Below are 27,939 nucleotides of genomic sequence, written 5' to 3' on the forward strand. Positions count from 1 at the left end.
GTGGCCAGCATTCGCATCATCGAACAAGATCACGGATTATTGGTTGATTTTGTGAGCAGGTTTAGCCAATGGAAAGCTGTCTTGAAGTTGAGGTGTGGGTGGCTGCGTGTTTCCGGAAGACGTGGCGGCTCTCCGGGGCTGCTCCCCGGCTTCTTTTCTACCTACTCAGCTTTCCACCCTGGACATTCTGAGGTGCTGCCTCCGCTGCCCTCACCACTGCAACCATGATCTCCTTAACGGACACCCAGAGTAAGCGCCTGTCCCCGGGGTCCCCGCCTCGATCCCCGCTCACCCCTCGCTCGGGCTGGTTTCGCCCGTGGGTCTCTCCGGCTGGGTCAATGAATGAAGCTCTGCGATGGGGCGGTGGCCTGCGAGATTGGCAAAGGGCTGCCGGGACCTGAGGACTGACTGGAGCGGACCGGGGCTGGACTTGCAGTAGCCGACCTGGCCTGGGAGAAGAGTCGATGGGGCTGGGTGGAGCGCTTAAGCTGGGGAAGGGGAGCTTTAGTTGAGAGTGTCTCGCGACGGGGTCGCGCTGCTCTCCTCACCCGGGTGAGATGGGCTCTTTGTTCCTCCGGACCGCCACGAGAGAAAGTTTGGTGCGCGGCCGGCGCAGTGGGGTGGGTTCTGCACATGACATACTTGAAGTCCTTTACAAGTCACTGGCTAGTTAATTTTGGGGAGGTGGTATTTTAAATGTCACCTGCTTTGGGTTGTTTTTGAAATCGTGCTTAAATATTTTGAATATTTTCCTTTCGCCACCACTGGAAGCTGCCTTCCAAAAATCCCTTATAATTTCACTTTTCTGCCTGCCAAAGTTTCAGCAGCATTAAAAAACCACATTATGTTCAGTTAAAAGATTTCTTTCCTTAGTATTGTATAGTATGCTTTATGACTTGTTTTACTATTTTGGCATCACTTTTTGCCTGCCAGAATCCTCCAAGCCCATCTCATCTGTATGGTTCGATGTTTCCTTTTCTTGAAAGATAACATTTCCAATTTTCTATTCCTTCTTGTGAATCTTAATAATTTATTTTTTATTTACAAACTGCTTAAACTCTTTGCTTCCTTACCTTTTAATGATCATGATAGTCTCTTTTTGCTCATTTTCTTTTGTCTTCCATGCCTTCCGTTTTGGGAAGTACGCTTACTCAAATTTTCAAAATTATAAGAATTAACAATCCTCTGAAGTTAAAGTAGAACTTCATTTAAAATGCTCTATTTCAAAATGGAGTCTTAAGGTTTAGATTCAAGTCATGGCAGACTTGAACTTAACAGATCTTTTAAAGTCTTCTCTGCACACTGCCACCCCAGTCAGGCTCTTTTCCCCAGTACAAACTGGACCTGGGTTCTGGACCTTGGGGCCACCTGCTCTGGCCCAGGAAGCTTACCCATTTTGGTATATTTTGTTCCATTAGCTTCACTCCACTCTGATGAGAAAAGAGAAAATATGTAAGTGTAGACCTTTAGATCTACTATAATTATATGTTTTCTTCTGATTTATCATGTGTATAAATCATGTTAATTCTTATATGAGCCATGTAAAGCAGAGAGAAGCATGCCCCTTCATAAATTAATTGAGGCACAAAAGAAATTTATAAGAAAAATAGCAGAAATAAGACTTGATCCTAGTTCTGCTGGCTCAAAAACTTTTTGTTCTTTTCTGTGTACTCCACTAGCATCTAAAAAAAAACTTTGAGGTCCTAGAATGATCTGAGTCTGTAATATATATGTATATATTAAAATATCACATCCTATGCATAGAGATTCTCTTCTATTGAAGATTTATTATAGGAATGAGTGCCTAGTCCACCTTTCCAAACACCAAAACAAGGGGGATTGGTTTAGTCTGTTATCAGACTTCATTATATTTGTGAGAAAGATGTAATTTTACTCTTTTTTTAACTTACCAGATGTTTTAGGTGAGAGAGCAGATTGAAACATAAAGTAATTAGTTTCAAATTGTGTTTGTGTTTAACTGCAAAAGATTGGCCATCATTCAAGTGATTTGCCAGAATTATTCTGGGATTTCAATTCTAGGAGAGGGTGACCAAATACTAATCAGAGTAGAATAAAAATAGCAATTCATGATTGTCTTAGGGGATTCTATAATAGCACTCTCTCCACTCCATAAAAACAAAAAGATTTATTAAGGAAGATGAGATAGAGCCAGTTCATGTTGTATCTAATTTGTCACTTCATTTTCTCACATTGCATAAAATTCTCTCAATATTCAATTCATTTGAGTTATTTAGTACAATTGATATCCAGTTGAATTCTTTTTGTGACTTTTTTTAAGAGTATAGTAAGACAGTGCTACTTTTAATCAATTATGAATAAGTTCTAAAATGCTAGCAGTGATTGCCATTGGATTACACATATTGTTCCTTATAAAATTTCCATAATAGGTTTTTTAATGTTAAATAAATTCACTTTTTAGTTTGCTTTCATTAATCTGTTAACTTTTTTTTTTTAATTTGAGGGTAGGAGTATGAAGATACAATACAAAAGGAAGATAAATTTATTTTACTATTCTAGTAGAAAGAAGGCAGCTCTATGTAGGGCTTTTAATAGCCTTACAGGGCTTCTGAATGGGTAATGATGGGGAGGAAAGGAATTCTGGAAATGAGAAAGGGTAATGAGACCATTTTGAGTCTTTGGGCCTATGTAGATCTGACAATACTTGGGAACATCATGCCAGGGCTAGTTTTGGCTAAGGTGTTACAGACAGCTGCTCCCTTCTGACTTATACTGAATAAAGCAGTAGGAATGTTTTGGTTCCTGTGTTGTAGTTGTAGGACCATTGGCTAGAAAGTGAGAAGACCAGACCTGCATTCTAAGTTGACTCCATACCAGTATCACACACAAAGATATTTCTGCTGATTGTATGTTCCAGGACAAATCACTTAATCTCTCTGAGTCCTTGGTTGTCCATATGAAACAAGGGGCCATTGCACTGTTTACCTCACAATTTTATTAAAGGAATTACCAGATACTGTATAAACAACTCTTAACCAATAAGCCATTTATCAGATGTTGTCCCCTTTCACTGTAGTCAATTTTTAATAGATCTAGTATATAAACTAATATCAAATTTAAATCACCTAAGTGTGTTTTACTTCAATATCCTTGAGTTTCATTTTACCAAATGTATTTAAACTGAGAATACACACACACACACACACACACACACACACACACACATCCATCCTGTGGGTAGAAGTGTTTATAATAGTAAATAATAGTTAATCATATGGGCTTTGAGTTCAGATAGACCTGGCTAAAACATTTAACCAAAAGTGTGACTTTGGGCAACTTAAGTCACCTTTCTGAATTTCAGTTTCCTACGTCTCTAACATGATTTCATTATCTCTACATTCTAGTAGTGTTGGGATGATTAATTTATATAAGCTGTGTAAAAAACCATATAGTGCCTAATTTATGGTAAATGCTCAATACATAGTATATTTCTATATCATTTCCTTTCTGATGAGCCAGAATCTTAAAATGTTTATGTAATCATTAAGATAATTTGTGAAAAGATAGAAATCAGTCATTTAATAACAGCTGTAATAATTAAATGCCAGCTACTAAATTGTTGTACGATGGAATTTTACTTGCTCTTTTACCCACATTTTCCTATAGGAAATTTTATCTAATATCTAAATAGTTATTTTTGTTAATTCATTTAAGATATTTAAGCATGAAATATTAGCCTCAATTTTTTATTGAAATGTTATACTGGTGGAATGCATTTAAACTTTTCTGTATTTATAGGCAGGTACCTGAATTCTTTTAGACTGACATTGGGAGCAAAAGGTGGCTAGAAGAGAAGATAATAGCTATCAGGAAATTTAGGAGGTCAGAAATAAAGAGAAAGATAAAGTTGATATAAATTTTCCAATTATCAGAACATTTTATGTGGCTTAAGAATTTTTGAAGTAACTGTGACCTAGATTTTAGTTTTCTGGAGCTGAGGCAAAAAGGTTAAGTAACAGATTAGAAATCACTAAGAGTGGGCTGGGGATGTGGAATGGTAGTGCGTCCGCCTAGCATACATGAGGCACTGGATTCGATTCTCAGCACCACGTAAAAATAAAATAAAGATATTGTGTCCACCTAAAACTAAAAAATAAATATTTTTTTAAAAAAAGAAATCACTAAGAGTATATTTAATATTGTGTTTCCAAAAACAGCTTCTCCTCTGACTCATTGTCTGTATGCTGATAGTGCTTTTTAGATAAAATAATGGCTGTTTTCTTTAAAAACCAAACGAAAATGATCAAGGAGGTAGCTTAGTAGATTGTGTTTTGTAGCTTAAACAGAAGAGTGTGTCTGTCACCTTAGAAAGTTAAGACCTTTCAAACTAAAAAGATAACACCTAAGAATATAAACTAAATAAAACTACTAATTTTATATGCAAGATGAACCTAGTTGTCAAACCTTATACTTTGTCCACCACTGTATATTCAGTATGTGAAACAGTTCCTGGCCTCTTAATAGTTTATCTTTGTTGTTTAATGATAAAGTAAAAATTTAGAATACTAATATTAGGTTAAACAGTATTTGAAATTTTGGAGAGTTGATTTTAGGACTCTAAACTTAAATAGATGAATGGATTCATAGTACAGATAAATTGATAGATGATAAATTCATAATAAGCCATCAAGAAGTTGAAAGTGAGCTAGGCATGGCACACTCCTGTAATCCTGGCTGCATGGAAGGCAAAGCAGGCAGAGCACTGGAGCCCATGGAGTTCAGATCAACCTGGGTAACATAGACCATGTCTTAACAAAAAGTGAAAAGTAATGCCTGACCTTCTGAAAATTAACTTTTTGAAACAACAGCTACCATAATCTCAAAATATTTCTTCTTGTCACCATGAGAAGCAACGTATAATTGAATGAAGTAGATTGTGTTGACCTACTATACATTTATAATGAGTTGAGGAAGGAATTAATTTAAAGAAGTACAGATATTGTACATATGAGTAATAATTATAGAATATGAAAAGCAATAAATAAAGGAAATCTTTATGTTTATGTCTAATGCCAGAGAGGTTTTTAGAGGGAAAAAATACAATCAAAGACTTAACATCTGATTTATCTTTTCTATTATGGGTGTAAGAAATTCTGTCTCCTTACATGAGGATTAGGCATTCCCATTCATAGTTTTAAATTCTGAGGTAATTTGCTGATGTCAGTTTAATTTGTTTGAGATCTGAATGAATGTCATTATGAAGTTAACCTGCAATATTGGGCAGTGATTTCTTTATATTAGCCAAAAGAAAAAGTAGAAAATTATTCTTGTTTAGTTTACAGGGATATTAATGTGACTTTAATTTTTCTCTACCCTTAACCATATAACTTTTATTGCAGAAATTGGAATGGGATTAACAGGATTTGGAGTGTTTTTCCTGTTCTTTGGAATGATTCTCTTTTTTGACAAAGCACTACTGGCTATTGGAAATGTGAGTTTTGGAATATATATTTTAACTAAATTCATAAAAAAAAATTTAACTACAAATGAATTATATTGGGAGATATAATTTATTCCTGTGTAATTACTATTATATACTATATTTCCATTAGGAATGCAACCTGTCAGCTTTCTGTTTAAATAAAAGATGAACACTTAACGAGGTGTTCTAATTCCTAAAACTGTTTTGTTCAAAGTTACACCAAATTAAGTAAAGGTTGTCTTTAAATGGCCATTCAAAATAGATGCCTTGATAGTCCCCTTAGTAAATGTATTAAAATGTTTTGACTATAAACATCTGAGGCTTTACATTTGATTGAGCTGCATGAAATAAACAGATTTTAAATAACCTTTTAAATCTTTTAAAATATACCACTGTGTTATTAATTGACTTGCTTAGAAAGGTTATGTGCTATTTGGAAAGTGTAGTGCACTGTCCACATGTGGGGGTTGTATAAGAGCTCCAGAAGTAATAACCCTCCTAAGAAGGCAATAAAGTTACTGAATAATGATTACATTTCTTTTGAAGTACATTTAAAGGACACCAAAATTGGTCTTTTAATAAATGATAATATAAACAGCATTTGTACACAAGAATATGAAGCTGAACTGTTAGGCTTAATATACATCTGTGTGAAGTAGTTTTCACTAATGAAGAACAATGGGAAAGGGAAGTATTTCAAAGTAAAACACAGGAAAAGGAAGGCTCTTAATAGATCACCACTACTTGTTCATGAACAGAACATACAAAATATATGTATATTTTTAAAAACCTGGTTGTATTTTTATTTCTGATGCCAAGCAGATTTTTAGAAGTAATAAAACTGGAATATCCTTCCTAGCTTTGCATTGTGTGTTCTGTTCTACTGTGTTCTAGTCATGTCAATATTTCTCCCATCCATAGAAACTCTTTTGGCCCATGTGAATATTTTGGAACCAGGAGGAATACCTTTGAATGACATGTCTATAGGCAGCTTCTCTGTCTGAGCCTTGCCAACTTATCACTCCACTAAGCTATCCTCATCCAGCCACACTAAGGAAACTACTGTAAACACAGATGCCCTTTTGTAACATCTTTCTTTGTTTCTCTTTTTCTCCTTTTAATCAAATAGAAAAGGAATGAGATGAGTGGAATACAGCTACAATTTTAACATGCTTAAACCCACTCCTTGGTTTTCTTTCTTGGTTGTTCTCTTGGCCAGTTGCCCATGTTAAAAGTCAAATGTCCTTCTTTTTATTATATTTAGCATTGACCTAAATTTATGCTTGTTAACTACTTTTCCTGTGTTGCATTTTCTTTCTCTTCTAGGTTTTATTTGTGGCTGGTTTGGCTTTTGTAATTGGTTTAGAAAGAACATTCAGATTCTTCTTCCAAAAACATAAAATGAAAGCTACAGGATTTTTCCTAGGTGGTGTATTTGTAGTCCTTATTGGTTGGCCTTTGATAGGCATGATCTTCGAAATTTATGGATTCTTTCTCTTGTTCAGGTAAGGCAATGATTTTATTTTCTCTTTCAATAAACTGGCATATCAGATAATTATTTTAAAATCTCGGGTACATATATCAGTGTCAGTAATAGGATCATTTCCTTTAATGAATTGTGGTTTAGGTTGAATCTTTTTATTTTGGTTTTAGATCAACCAACTATAAAAATGCTTACCAAATGTACATGATTGCCTAAATAAGTATAAATTATCTTGTAAATTACTTTCAATGCAGTAAGATTCATTTTAGTGTCATTTTAAAACAATATATGTTTGATATTTTTATCAACTAAATAAACAGTGATAGCTAGATAGACACATCTAGAATTTTAACATATAAAAACTGATACTTCATAGTTCAAGTACAGTCCACTTGACTGTAATTTGTTTATTAGTGCATATTCATATTAGCAAATCCTATACCAAAGGAACTATGGGAATTTGGATCAATGAATATTTTACAAATGGCAGTTAGCAAGTAAATCAACAAAAGCATGCATGTGAGAAAATACCTTTATTAAGGTTGGCATTAATTATTTGTTTAAATAATGCATATTCTTTGTCTTTTGTCTACTGGGCACTTTATTACAAGAACCATAAAAACAACTTAAGGGCCAAACCTGCTTTAGGAAATCTCTCATTTCTAATATGGAAAGAAGACCATAAAGATACGAGGCAGATATAGTCATAAAATTTTATATATATGGTCATAATATTGTTTTTTATATATATATATATATATATGCATGTATGATTAAGGAATTAATCCAAGCAGAGGTAAGAAATATTAACAAATAAACTGTTCCTTAAAGAATGAGTTAGAATTCATCCCATAAATGAGAAAATGAAGGGCAGTTAACTGACAGAAGTAGCAGACAGGGTCTTGAAAGTCACAGCTTGTTCTAAAAATAATCGTCTGACAGAAAAAGAGCATGTGATAAATGGAAGAAAATGGTTGGCAATGAGACGGAAAAGGAAGTTTGGGGTCAGGTTGCAAACTTTCTTTGAATGACTTGTTACTTTATTCTCTTACCAAATTTGTGCTAGGGACAAGTATTTGGGGAAGAGAGGGGTGCAAAGATTTTTAAGCATAAATGGATACAGCCTGGTAAGTGTTCTAGAAAAATTGTTCTAACCTCAGGATAAATCATGTATTGAAAAGAGAAGACTAAGAAGCTAGTTAAGAGGCTCTTGATATAACACAGAGTATAGAATGATAGTATTGGAATCTTAGAACCCCTTGACATTTTAGGGAAGAGAAAGAAACACTGGAAGAGATCAGAGAAGAACTAGAAGTAAGGATCATAGTGGCCAAGAAAGGAGAGGGTGAGGAAGAGCAGTTCATCATAGCAGATTATGTTCCAGCAGAAGAGTACCTTAATTAAGAACCATGGGGGGAAATCATTAGCTTTCTTCATTCAATAGGAATTTTAGTAGTAAAAGTTAAATGCTAAAGTGATCTTTGAGATGAATAAAGGATGAGAAGTCAGCATCATTGGTAACTTGGAATGATATATTGGCTCCATGGTTTAGGGAAGCTTTTTTGTTGTTGGGTTTTATATTTTGAGGTGTTCTTAGTTTGAGATATAGTGCCAAAGATCTTTGACATTCTTTTTCCAGATATTTATAATCCTAAATGGTAGCCTTTGAAATCACACATTTTTATATTTAAAAATTATTTTAAAACAAAATAAAATGATCCTTTTGGATTTAATACTGCTAGAAAACAATTATAATTGTCTTTGAAACATATACAATACACCATCAATAAAAGAACTATTTCTCTAATTTAAAAGCTACTGCTTTCTGTTTAATCCTTTTAGTCCATATATGTTGCAGATTCATTATTGCTCATTTCTGAATTCTATCCACTGTAATATTTTCATCCCTATATGCCTAACTTTAGGACCCAGAGAAAGTTTATTTCTTGTACATTTTTTAAATAAACTATTTCCCTCTTCCTGTACAGTGGTAATTTAACTGATCAAGAATTAAACTAGTTAGAAGCTATGTAACTTCTGTGGGCTTGTATTTCTACCCAAAAATGTGACACAATATGAGGATTACCATCTGACAGGTAGTCTGTCATTGTTCGTTAAATGTTGGCACTTACTATTTATTCAGTAAATGATAGCAATTATTATTTTCATGGTTCTATACATATGGTCTCCACAGATCCTTTCTTTTGATCAGTTTTACCTCGTACAACTCACTATGGTTGAGGAAATCTGTAGCAGTTGAACCAAGACAATACAAAATCTGAGTGTACAACACAGCTAAGCTTCATTATGCTGTTTCTCAGGTTTTTAATCAGTAGTCAAAAGTTTTTACATTACATTTGTAGTTATTCATGATTCTCTAAAACATTCACATTTTTAATGGCATCATTTCTTTTTAGTTAGTTATTCGTGCTTGATCTTGGTAATAGAAATATGTAAGTTTTAAGAACCTTTTTTCTGTGTCTCCCAGGGGCTTCTTTCCTGTGGTTGTTGGCTTTATTAGAAGAGTGCCAGTGCTTGGATCCCTCTTAAATTTACCTGGAATTAGATCAGTAAGTAATCATGTATTTAGCAAAGTGTTTTTAGACCACCAAAATGAATACATTTTGATGCTTCTTACCTTTAGAAATTTGAGTAATTGGTACATGATTAATTGATCAGTTTTTCATTATGATATAAATGACTAAATCACATAAATCATGGTTACTAAGTTTACCAGAAAATAAACATTGCTAAGCCTGTAAAACCTAGTTTTGTTTCACTGTGTCCATTTTTACTATTCTCTATTTTTTAGTGTTACTCAGATTGATAATGCTATGCTTCCTTTCTCTTTGAGAGTTCAAGGTTTTTTCCGTTAACTTTTATATAATCTCTAATTTTAGAAGCAATTACATAAAAAAGAAACCATTATGTCTAGCACTTATTTTATTTCTCAGATTGTAATACCAATTTGAATGGATTAAGAAAGTTAGATAAAGGACTCTTAACTGAAAATCAGTTGACAAGATTCTGTTCCCAGCCCTGTCCAAAGTTTAAACAATCTTGTCATGTCTTTTTCCCCTGGTAGACCTTGACTTTCATCTTGATAAAATAAAGGAGTCAAATCAAATAAGAAGTAAAAGTTAAAGAAAACATTTTAAAAATTGACAAGAGAATTTTCTTCCCTTTATTTAAGGTTCTTTCAGTAAATGTTTGGTACTAAGTCATCCCACCTATTAGTGGGGCTCAGAAAGCCTTATAGGATTCAACTTCCTTATTTCTTCCTTAGAAAAATCTTTCCTGACATGCTATTGCTGGTATGGGGTTTGATTCTGTAGTATCCCTGTGCACGCCTCTATCATAGCATTATCTTTGTTTTGATTGTCAAGAGAAAGGCTTGTCTTCAGGGACAGAGATGAGTTTTATTTTTAATAATTCTTCTACTCCAATGCCCAGCTAACAGCTGGCATATAATAGAAACTCAAAACATTTTTGCTAAATGAATGCACAGGGGGTGTAACCTAGTAATAATAAAGCACTTGCCTAGTGTACACAAGGCACTGTATCCCCAGCACCACATAAAATAAAATAAAAAATAAATGAAGGATGATCTTTTGTTGCCCTGAGGGAATTTGGTCTATCTCAAGACAGTTCTGGATAACTGTTTTTTAGTCAGCCTCCATAAATTTTAAAACTAAATGAGATCCTTAAATCCTAAAAGAATCTGGAGTTGATCTGCATTGGGAACAATCCTTTTGGCTCTGGATATGATCCATGTCAGAAGTAACTCTATTGCCTAACCTTCTTCATAACCTCCTTTGGAGAAATTTCATAGTTCCAAGTCTATCCTGAACAACCAGGACAAATGGGCATTAAAGCAAATTTTAGGAATCTCAAGTTCTGGTTATGTCTTGGGAAGTCTATCAGTTTCCTAAAGTCATGTACATATTTTTTATAGGTGTTTCTAAAGAGAAAGTCCATAGCATTGATTGAATTCTCAAAGAGCTAAAGGATGGCTTGTCCACAGGAAAATAAATACCACTATAAGCCTAATCACATTTCTATCCATGGGTTAATTTTAGAGTTGGAATCTTTCCTTTAGAGAGAGAATGTTGTACTTTTTTGGCTCTGAAATTTACTTTAAAATTCTAGCAAATTCATGAATACTTTCCAAGCAAGTTTTAGCTTTGGTGTGTTGATTAGCTACCTGTAATAATACAAAATATTGAAACCTAGGCTTATAGGGGTATATCCTGATTTCATTTGCATTTATCTTCAAACTCATATAGTAATAATGTTTATATTTAGAATGACTTTTGAATTTACTGAAATTTCTTAAAGAGTTGTAATCAATATTTGTGTCCTTAACTTAAGAATTCTGCAATATTTGCATAAATGGACACCTGACAGAATAATGCTTCCTGCCATTAGTACTTAGTTATAATAAATATTTAAATACAACTATGAAGTGTGAAGTGAAAGAAATAGATGATTGCTAGAATTTGATAAGATTATAAGCACTGGGGTGATATAACTTTTAGTATCTCCACTAATTACATACTTTGTTTCAATCTTTACCATCTGGAATGCTGAAGAAAGCCAAACTACTTTTTATTTGGGGTGGAGTAACCAAAGTAAATAACCATTTACATTAATGTGTGTTAAAGTTTATATTTAATAATTATAAATTTTTGCATCATTAAATCTGTTTTTAATGCCATTGCCACTTTCAGTCTGAAGTCCAGAATACACATTTAAAGTATTTTTAGTCAATAGCTGTTGTTAATTATTGAACTTAATGGAGTTAAATCTGTTTGTTCAAAGACGACATAGGCCCCGAAGAGATCCACAATAATGGTCAGTTGAAATATCTTATTGGGTTCATTAATGCATGAGTGGCTGACATTTCAATTTTGTTTTTTTGTTTTTGTTTTGTTTTGTTAAGCTAGCAGTGTTAACATCATTTTATACAATTTTTTTATTCATTGTGTTGCATTTTTCATGTTGCACCCTTAATTCATATGTACAACATGTCATACAAAAACAACTTTGAAAAAATATATATCTTTATGTGTCAGAAAATGGTGGTGAGTAATACTGGATTAATCATTGTCAATCATACTTTAAATTTCCACAAATTTTCTTGTAAAACTGGATTTATTTAATGAAGATTTAAAATGTTGATATAGTATTATATAATGCTGTAGACTCTCTTTAATTATCTGCTTTTCTTTTCCTTACAGTTTGTAGATAAAGTTGGAGAAAGCAACAATATGGTATAACAACAAGAGAATTTGAAGACTCATTTACAATATTGTGTTATTTATAAAATTCTTTGAAGAATATTCAGCACAAAATTAAATTACATGAAATAGCTTGTAATGTTCTTTACAGAAGTTTAAAAGGTGTAGCCTACAAAGTACCAACAGCAATTAGTAAAGAAGCAATGAAAACAGGCTTCTAATCAAGTGATCTAAGAAGTCAGCAAGCAAACTGAGGGAGATGAAATCCATGTTACGAGGCATATTGAAACTCTAGAAGGCTATTTTTATTATCTTTCCACAATGTGCAGAACACAGCCATTCTTAGAGAACTATGGTGTCTGTTACTTTTCTTTTTACTACTATTATTATTATTATTATTATTATTTTGAAGGCTCAGGAGCACCCATAGGCATTTGCTTTTTAGAAATGTCCACTGTGATGGCAAAAATATTTCCAGTTGCACTGTGTTTCTGAAAGTGATGCATGAGTAGGATTGGATTATGTCATTTTAATGTATTAAACCCGGTGAAAACCCAGTTTTCATGTATGAATCACTTTTTTTGTAAACATGGGGTTAAAATAAAACTTTTGTGGTTTTTCCAAAGCTTAGTATTTTAAAGCCAGGTGAAAATCTGAACTAGTGATTCTTTGTTGGAATATGCAGAGGTCATTCTTCACTATCTTTTAGTTCTTAAATTATAGCTCACAAAGAATTGTTTTGGTCAGTAACCCACTTTGAAAATACTCATACTTCTTGGGAGTCTGACTGCCTAAGTACCTGTTTGTATCATTCATCCCATATACACATCTAACAAAAAGCATTCTTGACCATGAAATAGTATGTTACAAAGCTGGTTTCATTGAGTAGTCTTTTAAGATACTCAATGATGCAAACCAAATAGATTTTTCCCATGTCATGATGTGATTTTTCTTTATTTTTTTCTTTTATTTTTTAAAATTCAGCTGTGATTTATTACTTTCTTTTTCATAAATTAACTAACTTTTGGTAATGTTTACTTTTAAAATGTAACATGTAAAAATTTAAACCTGTAACTGTGTTTTAAGGGCTGTTCATGTAATCTGAGCTAATTTTTAGCTTTTTCACAAACGTACAAATATTGGTATACGTGACATATGCTTCGTGCTCAGTCTTCACCCTGAGAGGGTGAAGCAAGTTCACATGCTGAAGATGTTTTACTGTAATTAAACTGGCTATGATTTCTTGAAAACCTGACACTAAAAAAATAGTGGATTTTCCCCCCTTCCATTGCTGATGGTCAGACAGTAAAAAACAGCAAATGTTTCCCTAGTTTTCCAAGGTGGCAGCTTTTGTGATAGATGTAGGAACACATTTCAAAAAGCCACAGTCCTATTTGTGTTACCACTAATGATTGCACTATTTATTTTTTAACAGTTGCAAAAATACATAAAATCACAATTGAAATTTGTGGTATTTATTTATATACATGTCTACAAAATATTACAACATTTGTTATTTTTAATTAAGTTTCTTGATGCACAGAGAACTCCCAAACTTGCTTATCTGCAGAAGGAAAGACTTGGTATATAGTGTAATGATTCAGTCTTGTGGATTACTGTCATTTTTGGTACTTGCATTGGACTTTATTATATAATCTGTGAAAATAAGATAAATGGAGACTCCTACCTCAATAGTTCATGGAATAATAAAAGACCTAGTGTTGTGTCTAATGTTCTTCAAAAAATTAATATCCTCACTTGGAGAGTGTCAAATATATACATATATATATATACTTTGAGAACTGACTTATAAAAGGTGCCCTGTAGGACTCTTAATACATATTTTTGACTGACCCATATTATTTGCAATTGCTAGATATTTCTCCCTTTTTAGAGCAAGAACAGTAAATGTTAGTGTAAGGAGCATCTGTATCATTTAACTTCTTTGTAGACATGAATTTCTATCAAAATGTTCTTTGCACTGTAACAGAGATCCTTTTTTCAACAATCTTATTTCAGAAAGCATTATTGGACTTCAAAGGATTTGATAATCTCCTAGTCCTTGATATTGTTGCAGGGGCTAGAGCAGTTTTCATCTTCAAATGAGTCTGCAGTCAGTATCGAATGTGAGTTTGGACTGCTTGGCAGCATTGTATATTTCTTATACAGAACCTTGATGAGCTCTATTTTTAAACATACTAGCCTTCTGACAGAAACCCTATCCTATTGTTTCTCTCCCTCACACACACATACACAAAGTCAGCCTTCTGTCTTTGTGACAAAAATGTACTTTGATTATTCCCATAGAGATGGAGAAAAAGGTCTAATACTACTTAGCCTTAAGTGTTTCTGTCATTGTTCAAATGTATTTTCTGTAACAGAAACATATTTGGAATGTTTTTCTTTTCCCCTTATAAATTGTAATCCCTAGAATACTGCTGCTTTAAAAAGTCTCACAGTCAGATTATTATATAATCTAACAATTGACTATTGTAAATACACTTGTCTTACCTCTCAATAAAAGGGTACTTTTCTATTAATTAGTGGTCAAGTGTATCTTTATTTTGAAATTCTTAAGTTTAATTTAGCACTACAAAGTAACTCACCTCATTTTTAAAATTAGCCATATATATAGTTTTCTTGTCTTTCAGATGGTTTTGAATCTGTTGTTTTCAAATTGTTTAAAGGTAATCTTAAATACAAGTAAACTTAAGACTTCACATTCTTAATTTTGAAAACTAATTTAAAAATTAAAAATGTCACTTGCCTCTGGCAGTTTGCTATTTTTACAAATCAGACTCTATGGTCTGCTAAGCATTTCCTTATTCAACAGACATTTTCTGAGTATCTGCTGAGAACTAAAAGTCCTGTACTGAATGCAGGAGACCCAGAAGGGTAAGATGTGGCATCTGTCCAAGTAGAGTTTGTAACTTAAATTCTTAGCCTCGTTTCCAATAAATCATCCTGCAAACAAATGGTGGTAGAAAAAATTGTGGTCTAGCCATCTTAACCTCTTATTTTCTCCCAGTCAAGAGTTATTAGGACTGTTGAGCCTTTCAGCAGTGTGATTAATTGCTGTTTGCAGAAGGTGTTTTTAACTCTGGGAGTTTTCTCAAGATTTTTTTTTTTTTTTTTTTTTTTTGGAAACTCTGTATGTATTCAACTTGTAGGTTTTTATTTTCACTTTTGAAGAAAACTTTTAAAAAATATGTAAACCTGGGGATTTAAAACTGTCATTGCATTGCTATTTGTGTGTCTAGAATCCTGCTACAGAATTTCTTTGTTACAGAAGTAGCAGTTTACTGAAAGCTGATATGATTGCCACCATTAATTTAAAAATTGAACAATGAACTTATAAACTAGTGGAAAATGCTTAAATATTTTATGAAAATGGAAGGAATATAACATACTTAAATATCTGTACCTAAATAAAACATCTTCCCATCTACAGTGTTTTAATCATAAATTTTGTTAAAGGCCAAGTCCACCATTAAAGTACCTAATAAAAATTTGTTGAATCCAATAATTACACTCTTAAGTCTTGACAATTGTCAGTTGAATGGAACTCTTAAATCTGTTATTAAATACCTAGATTATCTCTAATCTTATCTTGGGCTCAAAGGTTCCAACCTCTAGCCTTCTACCTGTATCGATGTGGGAGATGGGGTACAGAAGTAGCATGCCCCAAACTTACCACTGGCATGCTTTTCCATGACCATACCTTTCCTCAGCTCTCCAGGTCTAATTAAAATGCTACTTCTATCTTTCTTATCCACTAGGCCAAGACAGGTCACCTTTCCTTATCCTCACACAGAATTTTATTTGTTTTGTATTAGACTATGGAAAATATACTTGAAGTTTAAGTACTCTTATATTTGTATCTCCAGTTCCTGGCATTTAGTAAGTGCCTAGTAAATGTTGGAATAAATGAAAGTTAATTCTTCCAGCTCTTCTGTCATTGTCCCCACTAATCACCTATGTGTGTTGAACTCAGCCTCATGGAAGCAGGTTTCTATCAGCCATAAAGTTGAATCAAATGATCTGACCCTGCAGAAGTCTATGGTTCAGCCGCACATTTCTTATAACTTCAAAAATACATGATGTAACCGAGCAGCTTGTCCATAGAGAGAAGGAATCATAAAGACTATGCTTACAGATTGGCACTTTTCTTCTGTAGTAAAGGGGGGCTTCTGGAGATACCCAGAAACTGCTACAATTTTGAGACTGGTGTGAATTGCTGGTTCTCAGTTTCTTTGCCTTTGTTTCAGTATGAAATAAAAGAGATTCTTGTTCTCTTTCAAGGTGGTGTCTTTGTAGTGGGAATTGTTATTATGAAGTAGAACAATCCCAAGGAGAAAATTATGAAGTGAATCTATTCCCCAAGCAAAGAAAGAGAAAAAATATCCCACTTCAAGAAGGGTCACTTGAGGGGGCTGGGGTTGTGGCTCAGTGGTAGAGTGCTTGTCTAGCATGTGTGACACTGGGTTCGATTCTCAGCACCACACACAAATAAATTTTTTTAAAAATTCATCAACAAATAATAAAAATATTTTTAGAAGAAGAAGGGTCACTTGAGCTGGGCACAGTGGCACACGTCTCTACTCCCAGTGGCTCGGAAGGCAGGAAAATTATGAGTTCAAAGCCAGCCTCAGCAATGGCAAGGCGCTAAGCAATTCAGTGAGACCCTGTCTCTAAATAAAATACAAACTAGGGCTGGAGGTATGGCTCAGTGGTCAAGTGCCCCTGAGTTCAATGCCTGCTACACCGCCCCAAATAAAAAGAGTCACTGATACGGCAATTTCTCACATGTATAAAACAGTGCTAATAATGATGGGTAATTGGATCCTTGAAAAAGAGCCTTCTGGTCTGATGTTTGTGATCCTATGAGGTAGCTGGGAGTTCTGAAGCAGCATAAGCACTGGATTTGACACTAACTCTACCACTTAACATCCTGATGATTCAAATTCTAAGTCTGCTCATAAGTGAGACTCAGTATCTAGTAAACAATTTTAATGGAGTTTTTTAAAAAATGGACGTAATAGAGCTTTGTCAAAGTGTTATGAAAATATTAGGTATTAATGTCCTGAGAGTATTTGCAGCCCAAGGACCTAAATGAAGACCACTGGGAACACTGCCTGCCCCACCTTCCTATTTGATGGTCATACCTGGTTATGACTAATGCTCAACCTAATCCATATTACATAAATATTGTCTCCTGTATTTTTCTGAAGCTCAATGTTTACAAAGAACTATCAGTAGTAGTATTTTGATGCTTGCATCTTGATCCACAGCCTTTTTGCTATATCTTTGTGCTGCTTTTACATGACATATACTATACAATCATTAGCAACTATATACTATTGGTTATCTTAGAGTAATGGTGACTGTACATTAATTCACACACTGTGCTCAGTCATTTTAAAAGAGTGTTAAAATCTACTAGTGAAAAACAGGTAAATTTTAGCACTTTTCTTTATCTATCCCCAAATCCCTAGGTTCTATTGACTCTCAAAAAACTAGTATCTTCAAATTCTCTCCTCCCTTCCCCTATGTATAGGGCTGGAGAAAGCATCTGGAAGGATTTGTAACCAGAAAACAACTGGATTATCTATCCCAAGGTGTTAGTTCATTTGGGAATCAAAACCTTAACTAAAGGAAGGTTGGGTAAAGACACTGATCAATAAATAGGAAGTTTTATTTTGGATAGCAAGCCTTTTATTTTGAATAGCCAACCTTATTGCCCCTAAAGCCCCTCATAAAATTGGTAGCCCCTTGGGGAAATGATTTCTTCTACCTGTCAGTTAAGACAACTGACTTAAGGAACAGACAGGCCCTGGCAGAGAATGAAGCCAAAATAGAAGATGGAACCCATATCCTAATTCATATAATGCCAACCAAAATTTATTCTGTCATTCAAAAAATAATTTGGAGAGTTGGGGATGTAATTCAGAGGCCCTGGATTCTATCCCCCACCAAAAAAAAAAAAAAAAATGTAGAAGAAGAAAAAGTAATTTGAACATTCTGGTACTACAATAGCTAGATTGTCCATGAACTTTTTCCAAGATAGCAGCTGTTTTGTACATGAACATAATAAACACTGACTTGAAAGAATGTCTTCAGAACAGTGACAGGTGATTATTGTTTAAATAGGAACTGGGCCCCCTCAGCAAATTGTAAAAATTCAATGAGGAAGGCAAAATCGTCTCCATTGAATATGCCTTTTAAAAGCCTTTAAAAAATGTTTAAAAGTCTATTTGTTCAACATCCACTGCCTGGTCATACTGTTGGCAGAATAAAATTCAATAGTCATGCCTGTCATCTGTTTTCTACCAAACGACTTTGCCCATCTCTTGGCTTAAACCTGTAAGTCTTTAAAATGTTGTGATTTAACAAAAACATTTTACTGGAGGTCAATGCCCTTTGGAAATCCTTTTAGAAGAAACATTCTGGCATGTGGCTTGTGGTATGACAACAATATTGATAAGATGTCAAAACCATTCTCTTCATTTGCGCATATGAAACTGAAAATGGCAGCTTTGACATAGAACATCTACTTGTGAATTAATTTGCTAAACTATTATGAACAAAGCACATGATTTTTCCTTAAAATTGGAAGTTCAAAACACGTTTTATTATTGACTCACTTTGCAGGGAATAAATAGTTCTCAAATTTCTACCTACAAACTACCTCCTATATTCCATTTTCATTTACTAGCCAAACCTGTTTTTATGTGACTGTCAAGTCAAAATATCAAGTGCCCAAATTCCAATCCGCCTTTTCCGAGTATTTGCAAATAGACACCATTAGCTCTTCATATTTCAATCCCAAATGAAACTTGTCTGTTCCTATTCTCAAATTCCATAAATTTGTATTTCTAACCAGGTCACACAGACCCTGCCCTTTAGTTTTCCTCATTTCCTATATCCCTCTAAGCTTTGCTACTAAAAATGTCCAAGGTTCAGAAGCATCTATCAGAATCACCTGCAGTTTATTAGAATTGCAGCCCCACTGAACTGTTCTGAATCAGAATCTGCATTTTAACAAGATTCTAGTTAAGTCTGGTGCACTATGCCTGAGCAGCACTACCCTTACTTAGCAGGGACTACTCTGATCTGAATGTTTGTATACCCCTAAAATGCATATGTTGGAATCCTAATCCCCAATGTGAATAGTATGTGGGAGTGCATTGGGAGGTGATGAGTCATGAGGGTAGAGCCCAAATGATAGGGACTAGTACCCTCATAAAACAGCCCTGCGGAACTTGTTTGCCTCTTTCTCCATGGAAGGACTCAGCAGAGAGGTCGTCAAAAAGTTCTCACCAGAACTCAATCATGCCCATATCTTGATTGGATTCTCAGCCTTCAGAACCACGTAAGGAATTTCTATTTAAAAGCTTCCCAGTAATATTTGCTAACTTTCTATTACTATTAAAAAAAAAAAAAACATCAGAAAATCAACCTATGAAAAGTTTTATTTGGGCTCACTGTTTTGGAGGTTCCAGTCCATGATCCAGTGGATCCATCAAATTTAGGCCTATAGGAGCACATCAAGGCAGGAGCTCATGGTGAAACAAACCTATTCACCTGATGGTGAGGAAGCAAATGAAAAGAAGAAGAGGCTGGGGTCTACTTTGTACTTCAAAGGCATGTCCTAATGACCTGAAGACCTCTCACTAGAAGGTAGGCTTGGCATGTCTTTTTTAGTCCACATCTATTCCACTTGAACTAAAAGGAGGATAGTCTGATATATAGTAGGCATTCAATATGTATTTGTTAAATAATTGAATCAATAGATAATTAAGTAAATGACTGATGTCAAATTCCATTAAGATTCCCTAGCCTTTTTATTTCTACCCAAGTTATTCATCTTCAGCCAACAATGATAAATTGATAGCTGGTCACTTTATTCATTTACTTTTGCTTCCACCTTCAACTACTGATTATTTTCATTAATAATATAGATGACGTTGATAAAAGTGCTTTGGGCAGCTAACAGGAAAAGCAATGGCAATGATGCTGACACATTCAGAATGTCTCCTGGCTGATGTGATCAATATCTAAACAAACGATTTCCATCCATCAATCATTCCTCTACTTCCTGCAATTGAATCTCCCTGGAGAAGTCATCAGATCCTTTCAATCTTGATGACTGACAAGTTGTCCCTGTGGATTCCCCAACACTGTGCAGATGGGGAGGTGTCTTTCACAGTAAGACTTTAAAAGCTCTAAATTCAAAACAGGATTAGATTAGAAAACTCACAGGTAAAGTCATAGTTATTTCAGAGTTCTGAAAGAAGCTGAACATGAAGGTAAGTAAAAGTTTATTTACTCGAGACATTTTAGTTATTTTATAAAAAGCTTTATAACTTTTCACCTATTTTTAGTGAGCATTTTAGAGGCTAAATAATATTGAACTTTTATAAAATAGAAGTGTTTGATTTTACTGAGGAAAAAAAATTACTTATTCACCTAATTCCTCATTTGGGGGAGGTAATGAAAATAATATATTTCTAAATAATTTTTCTAAGTGAACTCTGTGGGTTAATAAAAAGGGAGACTGGGAGAATACCTCCACATACCGAGTATTAAGACAGAACATAGCCAGAAGTAAGGGATCTGTAATCGTCCAGGCATAGAAGAAGAAAGCTGAAAATCCAATGGGCAGGGGAATGACCCTCTTTGGTTCATCATGTCATGCAGGGAGCCAAAAGTCTGACAGCAGCAACCCTGGCTCTTCTCCTGGTGTTTTCTGTCCTAGGAAACAGCGCTCCTCAGGTAACCAGATACAAAGAACAAATCCGTTGCCTGCACGCTGTGCCCACTCTCTCTTTTCTTCTTTTCTTCCCCTTTCTTTATTTCTTCTTCTTCTCCCTCTCCTCCACCCCCCTTGGAGGACTGAGCTGTGATAGTTTATTAACCTTTCTTCTCTTCTCCTGCTTATAGAAACTCTTTGATAGAAGAAACTGGACTCCTCAAGCTATGCTCTACCTGAAGGGGGCACGTAAGTTCCCAAATACTTTGTTCGTCCTACAATGGTAATGAAAACTCTCAGGGTGCATGAATCCATGAACAGATAGTTGAAAAGCCTGAAGACAGATATCAAACTTTGCTTCCTTTTCCTAAGTGAGGCCGTCTGGTAATCCAGGAAAAGATAGGAGAAGGAGGACAATGAGAGCAAGACTTCCTGGTAATGAAACCTTCCATTCTAAACCTGAAGGTTGCCATTTCTTGGTGTAGACACAACCCTGAGGCTTCCTAGGGAAGAGAGCACGGATCTGTGAACTTGACCTCGGCTCCAAAGCGCCCCTGCAGCGTCTGGCTGTGGCGGGGGACAGGAAGGGTGGGGAGGAGTTGGGACTTTTCTGCGGGTTTCCGCAGCACTGGGCTCGGGCCAGGCTGTCTTCTGAGCGCCCTAAACCCTTCAGCCAGGCACGGCTCTGACCAGGAGCCACCCGCTGCCGCCGCTGCCCCATCTCGCAGCGGTGGTTTAACCCGCAATTGCCCCAGGCCACCGGGGCTGATCCCCGAGTCTTGCTTTGCAGAGGGGCGCCGCTTCATTTCCGACCAGAGCCGTAGGAAGGACCTCTCCGACAGGCTGCCTCCAGGTAAGTGACCTAGACAGCCAGGGCTGATGTCCGGTCTTGAAGCTGGAGAGGTCGAGCAGGGCTCGCTCAGCCCTGGCGCGGAAGGAAAGCTTCTCCCCGATCCGGAAAGACGCAGCTCTCCAACTGCCCAGAGTTACAGTTGGCCTGAACCCAGCTCAAGTGGGCAGCAGCTGCAGGACTGGAGCTGGGGGTGTGACGCTCTGCCCCTGGGGGCTAGGGCTCCCGTGGCGGAAGCGGGCGCGGCAGTAACCGAGGCTTGACTGGGTCGCAGTCTTCTGGCTGCCAGGGTTTGCAGAGGTCCTCAGGAAGCGTGGCAAGGGCGGACAGCAAAATCTGGGGTCCAGCTCAGAGGGGTAGGGAGGGATATAAAGAACTGTGCAACTGCTTCTAGAAATGTACCTATGCATGAATGGCAGGAGTTTTGCTGTTTCCTCTTAAACATTATTGTTGCTATTATTATTAAAATAATCATTAACCTAGGAGCCTCAAATGTATCTTTATTATATCAGTAAAAGAGCTATTATTAAAAGGTTCAAAACCAAAATTAGGTAAGTGGGGGACATTGAATGGAGCCAGGCACTGTTGTTTTTCATGATACACCTTTCCATGTCATTGAATTAGAGAGTATAACACAATTATTTTTTAAAAAAATTATAAAGATTGAAATGCTAAAGAATAAAAATATATACTTATTCTGAAAAAATATCTAAACCTTTCTGCCCATTTGGGCACAGTGTCACAACCCTGTAATCCCAGCAACCTGAGAGACTGAGAATCCTAAATTCAAGGCCAGCTTCAGCAAGTTAATGGGACTAGGTCTCAAATAATAATAAGAGTTTTTAAAGGGGGCTGAGGATGTAACTCAGTGGTCAAATGCCCTTGGGTACAGTTACAACTACCACAACAAAACAAACATTTTTCTGCCCGGACATCTCTATAAGTTATGAAGATGGAAATTTCTCATGGGCTCTTTCTCTTAGTCCTCTGTACTTTCATGCCATTCTCTTAAGGACATAGTTCAAAATATTCTTCCCTAGCCTGTAAGTAAAAGATATAATCACTGGGAAGTCATTTCTAAGGGAAGTATGAAATGTTTCCATTTATAAAAATCAGTGTTCTGGAACCGGAGATATAGCTCAGTGGTTGAGCTCTTGTCTAAATTGAGTGAGGCCCTGGGTTTGATGTACACGCACATATGCGCGCGCCCGCGCGCGCACACACACACACACAAATCAGTGTCCTATGTACTCTTTGCTTAGAGATTAAAAAAAATTATTTCATAGAGGTATTTCTACTATTGTAGCATACTAGAATAGTATTTATTTATATGAATGTTTAAATTCTAATAGAATCTTTATAATTTTTTTTTCTCTAGAAAGACGAAGCTCAAATCCCCAACTACTAACTCTTCCAGAAGCAGCAGCTCTGTTACTGGCTTTGTTGCAGAAACCACAAGAAGGTACAAGTATAGTAATCTCTTTTTACTGCAGAATAGAGCAGGATTCTGTCTTTAGAGTACACTCTTCTCACTCCAAAAAGTCACAAAGATGTTTATTCTATAAAGACCAATATATTTGTCATTAAAGTGAGGCTTGAGAATATAAAAAACATTTCCTGATGAGACTGGTGAACTTTATATGAATTTCAAAATCCATCGCCTATTTTAACCATTGTTTTTCTTAGAACTCAAAGCTGATGGAGCTTATTATTTTGTAATTGAAAACATTGAAACCAAAAAAAAAATGGAATAATCATAAATCCAGTTGTTCCCTATTAAAAGTTAAACCAAATAATATTGCTGAAAGTCAACCATTTTCATTTTTACTTGTAGAAGTTTCAAATAGTTCACCCAAATAGAATAAGGACCAATTCTGATTCTAAGCCTATCTGATTTTCACTACACTGTATAGCCTCTTCCATACCAGGACTGGGCAAAATCTTCAAGTTGAACCATTTTGTCCATGTGGCAATAAGATTACTAATTAAATTAGACATCTTGGTAATGGATCATCTGGGTCTTTGGAGGCTAACCAACCTAGTTTAAATCCTGGCTCTACTGCTTTTCTACCTGGGTGGTCCTGAGTCTTAGTGTCATGATATCAATGTTCAGGGTCTCAACAAGGGCCTAATAAACAAGGTATGTAATTCTTATTACTATTAAGAATAAAAGTCATCAAAGCATAATAAATAGACCTAGAATTTTCTCTCTCAAAAATTACAATGAGCCAGGTATGGTGGTGAATGCCTATAATCCCAGTGACTCAGGAGGCTGGGGCAGGAGGATCGTGAGTTCAAAGCCAGCCTCAGCAATTTAGCAAGGCCCTAAGCAACACAGTGAAACCCGTTTCTAAATAAAATACAAAAGGGGCTGGAGCTGTTGATCAGTGGTTGAGTGCCCCTGGATTCACTCCCCAATACAAAAAAAATTATAATGCTATCATATTTATGACATAATTTAAAATGTAAAAGGTCTAAAACTATATAGCAAGTGATCTGGTGGTCAAAGCACATACTACAGCTGTGGTTCCCTGACATTTATGCTACTGGAACAAACATGTGCTGTGCTTAGGATTGAACCGAGGTATGTGGGAGGAGGGAAGACAGCAGACGGTACTTTTTAGGCTGAAGTTTTGCCTTTGTTGTGAAACAGTGCCTGTGAGTAGCACATCAAAGAGAGTGGGACAAAGAATTTTGACCCAAAATGCCAGGGCTAACTGGGACATAGAGAAGACTATAATTCTTATTCAGAAAATATACATTTATGCCTTGTAGGTGCCACACACTGTGGCAGACAGAGGAGAGAAGAGACTAAGCCAAAGCAGGAATGAGAGTAGCTTTTGTAGGGAAAAGACGGGGTCAACAGGGAGTGGCACAGCAGAACACAGGAGTGGTGGTTATAACAGAACTACTATAATACTGCTGCTGCTACTGATCATGATGATGATGATGATCACTAATAACAATCAAGTCCTTGCTGTAGTACAGTGGGCCAGGCACTATACTAAGCACTTGATATGAATGTATACCTTAATCCTCACAAGAACCCCAGGACATGGGTACTCTTTTGTGTTTTTAAATAGGTTTATTTATTCATTCATTAATTTATTCATTTATTTTGTAGTTGTATATGGAGAAGAATGCCTTTATTTTATTTGTTTATTTTTATGTAGTGCTAAGGATCAAACCCAGTGCCTCACATATGCTAGGCAAGCGCTCTGCCATACTCTTAACCCACATTTTATAGGTGATGAAATAGAGGCACAGAAGGATCAAGTTGCTAGTTCACCATCAGAGAAGGTAACTCATTCTGCATTTTAGAATGAATGATGCAGTGTATGGATCTTCAGCAGAGAAATGGCATGGTAAAGGAAGATGAGTCTGATTATGATACACAGAGTAATAATAAAAGCAATAAAAATTGCAGCCATCCAGGAGCACTTATGATGTGTCCGACAGCATTGTTAATTCTTTAGAGCTCAGAAAACTGGACCTTTAAGAATTGTATTTGCTTTCCTAAAGTCATACAGATAGTAAAAGGTGATTCTGAGATTTTCTTTCATGACTGGTGACTCTGTAGCTCTTTTGATGATGCCATGACACTTCATGGATTATGTTGGAAAAGAAAGACTGGCATGAGGACCCAGTAAGAAGCCAAGGAAATAAGAAGGAGTGAAGAATGAGATTGGTGGTCAGTGGGGATTGATGGAGGGGCTCATGCTCTGAAGTTTTGCAAGTTTCATTCAGCTAACAAGTGTTCCTGCTTTTGGTCTCATTGCCTTCCCAGGAGGAATCATCTAATAAAGGAACTTTCACAAATGCATTCCTATGTACTTGAGAACATTATGTTAAGCAAAATAAGCCAGATTCAGAAAGTCAAGGGTCTTATGTTTTCTTTCATATGCGCAAATTAGAGAGGAAAAAGAAAATGAAAGGTGTGACAGTTGAGGGGGAGGTGCTCAGAAAAATCCAAGGGAGATCAGTAGAGGAGAGGAAAGGGACCAGAGGAAGGGAAGGGAAAGGAGAAAAAAAAATGTTCTGCTATATAATCCTTTCAAAGTAAGATAGAGAGAAAATAAAGAGAGAATAATTTGATGCAAGTGGATGGTCATAAGTGTGGGTATTTTAGACAAGAAGCATAATTATCAGTATAAGTATATTATATGTATATGTCTTGACATATGGCCCTTTCAGATTTCTACCAAACCTCCTTTGTTAGATTCATTCATCATAGATATTCAGATATATCCCAAGCTGAGGGGGAAATTTTTTAAACCAAACAAATCAAAACCTATTTTTTTTCAAATTTTCAATAGCAGAGTCCAATAGTTAATATAAATTAGTGGACTAAATGTTTATTTGCTGAGGTTCTCTTCATTTACTTTCCTCTCTTTTAAAACATGGAATGTGGGCTATGGATATAGCTTAGTTGGTAGAGTGCTTGCCTCAAATGCACAAGGCCCTGGGTTCAATCCCCAGCACCACACACACAAACACACACACACACACACACACACACACACACACACAAAGGAATGTGTATGTTTATTTTGCATGATTTTTTTTCTTACAGATGGAGAAAAAAACTCTGATCAAAGCAGATTCCTGGGAGATGGTCTGCTAAACTGGTGAAAATATACCAGAGTACATTCAAGCATAGTTCTGTTCTTGTTGAAAACATGAACCATGTGAATAAAGCCCCTGGAACTTTTTACTGTGATCTTAGAAATATGCGCTACTAATTGTATTTTTCAGAAGCAAAAGAAATGTAGAGTTCTAAGCTAAGACCATTATCACCCCTTTTGCTGTTTCAGATCCTGTTCAGATCACCTGGTGTCTTACTCTACAATTTTTTTGGAGCATTTCTAATAAGGCTGAAAACTCATTACAGCCAAAACCTGGCTTGATCTTGGTTGTTGGTTTTTCATCCCATTACCCATTTGCATTCTGATGTCACTCAGCAGTGGTTCTCCCTGTTTCCCCTTTTTCTTATTCCTAAAAGAAGGGTCAGGCCTGGCAGGACTGGAAAAGGGAGAGTCTGACTATGTAGTTTCTCCAGGAGATTTAAGTTGTTAAGGAAGGAAGTGGAAATGGGCTGTCTGGGAAGAAGCCCTGTAAGAACACTTGAGTGTGGTTACTGAGATGGGGAATAGGCAGTTCAGCTGGAGCCAGTGAAATGTTTGCTGAAGGGCCATAACTAGGAGCTCCCCATGTGCCCTCAGGAGATTTCCCAGAAATCATTTTAGAAAGTTGGGTCTAAAAGTTAGGGACCTAAGCAAATGGAGACTCTGCTGTGTATATATCATACAAAGGGAACCAGCTAGTTTTCGAGAGGTAACCCATTTTTCATGACTACAGAGTCTCAGCAAATTCTAATTCTCTGCTTACTCTAACTGCCTAGGTCTTCAGGCTTTATTTGACATTAGAGCATTACATTAAGGTATCCTGATAACATAGTGCAGGTAATATAAACTAGTTTACTACTTTTCAAAGTCAACTTGGGTTCAATATCACCTGAACACAAATACAGTCACACCCCTACGGCAAGCATAATAATTTATTTGGAATTACCACATGACCATCATGTTTTTGACTTAATCAATTCAGAGTTGTTACTGATAAATGTTATAAGTGGAAAGTATTGTTGATTCTTATGGTAATCAGTATGTAGCCATTATTTAATAGCCAAAGAATATCTTTCTGTGAATGTCTCCAACTTGAAATTGTAATTTCACTCTGTTAAGTAATTAAAATCATGCTTATAAGATTTATCTGGCTCTTGTTTCATAACTGAATAATGATATGATAGTCAAGTTAATATAATATTTATCTCTGCCAAAAATTAATATACATGTATTAAAAACTTCTGTGGCATTATAATAGGCGTCTGTCATTAATTATGATTTGATTTAAAGTTGATTTAGTAGAGACAATGCATACATCCAATTTATTGAAAATTACATTTTACTCACCAGACATAAACTTATTCATATTGCCTAGTTAAATATTATGTATATTCCAAGGATGCTTTTTTTTTTGGTACCAGGGATTTAACTCAGGGGTGTGTAACCATTGAGCCACACTCCCAGCCCTTTTAATTTTTTATTTTGAGACAGGATCTCACTATCCTGCTGAGGGGCTCATTAAGTTTCT

General features: G+C 35.7%; 2 protein-coding genes across 2 annotated transcripts; both read left to right on the forward strand.

The window, feature by feature from the left end:
• Positions 1 to 105: 105 nt before the first annotated feature.
• Golt1b (golgi transport 1B) lies at positions 106 to 14,724 on the forward strand. Its single transcript, XM_076852720.1, has 5 exons — positions 106 to 249; positions 5,379 to 5,470; positions 6,788 to 6,966; positions 9,433 to 9,514; positions 12,185 to 14,724. Exons 1-5 carry the CDS (start codon positions 225 to 227, stop codon positions 12,221 to 12,223), a joined length of 417 nt encoding a protein of 138 aa, XP_076708835.1. The 5' UTR covers positions 106 to 224; the 3' UTR covers positions 12,224 to 14,724.
• Positions 14,725 to 20,878: 6,154 nt separating this feature from the next.
• Spx (spexin hormone) lies at positions 20,879 to 27,616 on the forward strand. The gene is made up of 5 exons (XM_076852721.1): positions 20,879 to 20,959; positions 21,128 to 21,185; positions 21,727 to 21,789; positions 23,165 to 23,248; positions 26,360 to 27,616. The coding sequence occupies exons 1-5, from the start codon at positions 20,879 to 20,881 to the stop codon at positions 26,416 to 26,418; spliced, it is 345 nt and encodes a 114-aa protein (XP_076708836.1). The 3' UTR covers positions 26,419 to 27,616.
• Positions 27,617 to 27,939: the final 323 nt, after the last annotated feature.

Source organism: Callospermophilus lateralis, chromosome 4, assembly GCF_048772815.1.
Source record: "Callospermophilus lateralis isolate mCalLat2 chromosome 4, mCalLat2.hap1, whole genome shotgun sequence".
NCBI lineage: Eukaryota > Metazoa > Chordata > Mammalia > Rodentia > Sciuridae > Callospermophilus > Callospermophilus lateralis.

What these genes read in the sequence shown, in the direction of transcription:
- Golt1b (XM_076852720.1), top strand. Translation starts at nt 225, where the DNA reads ATGATCTCCTTAACGGACACCCAGA. An exon ending in CTCCTTAACGGACACCCAGA is followed by an intron (nt 250 to 5,378) that starts GTAAGCGCCTGT and finishes CTTTTATTGCAG; the next exon opens with AAATTGGAATGGGATTAACA. An exon ending in ATTTACCTGGAATTAGATCA is followed by an intron (nt 9,515 to 12,184) that starts GTAAGTAATCAT and finishes TTTTCCTTACAG; the next exon opens with TTTGTAGATAAAGTTGGAGA.
- Spx (XM_076852721.1), top strand. Translation starts at nt 20,879, where the DNA reads ATGCAGGGAGCCAAAAGTCTGACAGCAGCAACCCTGGCTCTTCTCCTG. An exon ending in TAGGAAACAGCGCTCCTCAG is followed by an intron (nt 20,960 to 21,127) that starts GTAACCAGATAC and finishes TCCTGCTTATAG; the next exon opens with AAACTCTTTGATAGAAGAAA. An exon ending in GTTGCAGAAACCACAAGAAG is followed by an intron (nt 23,249 to 26,359) that starts GTACAAGTATAG and finishes TTTTTCTTACAG; the next exon opens with ATGGAGAAAAAAACTCTGAT.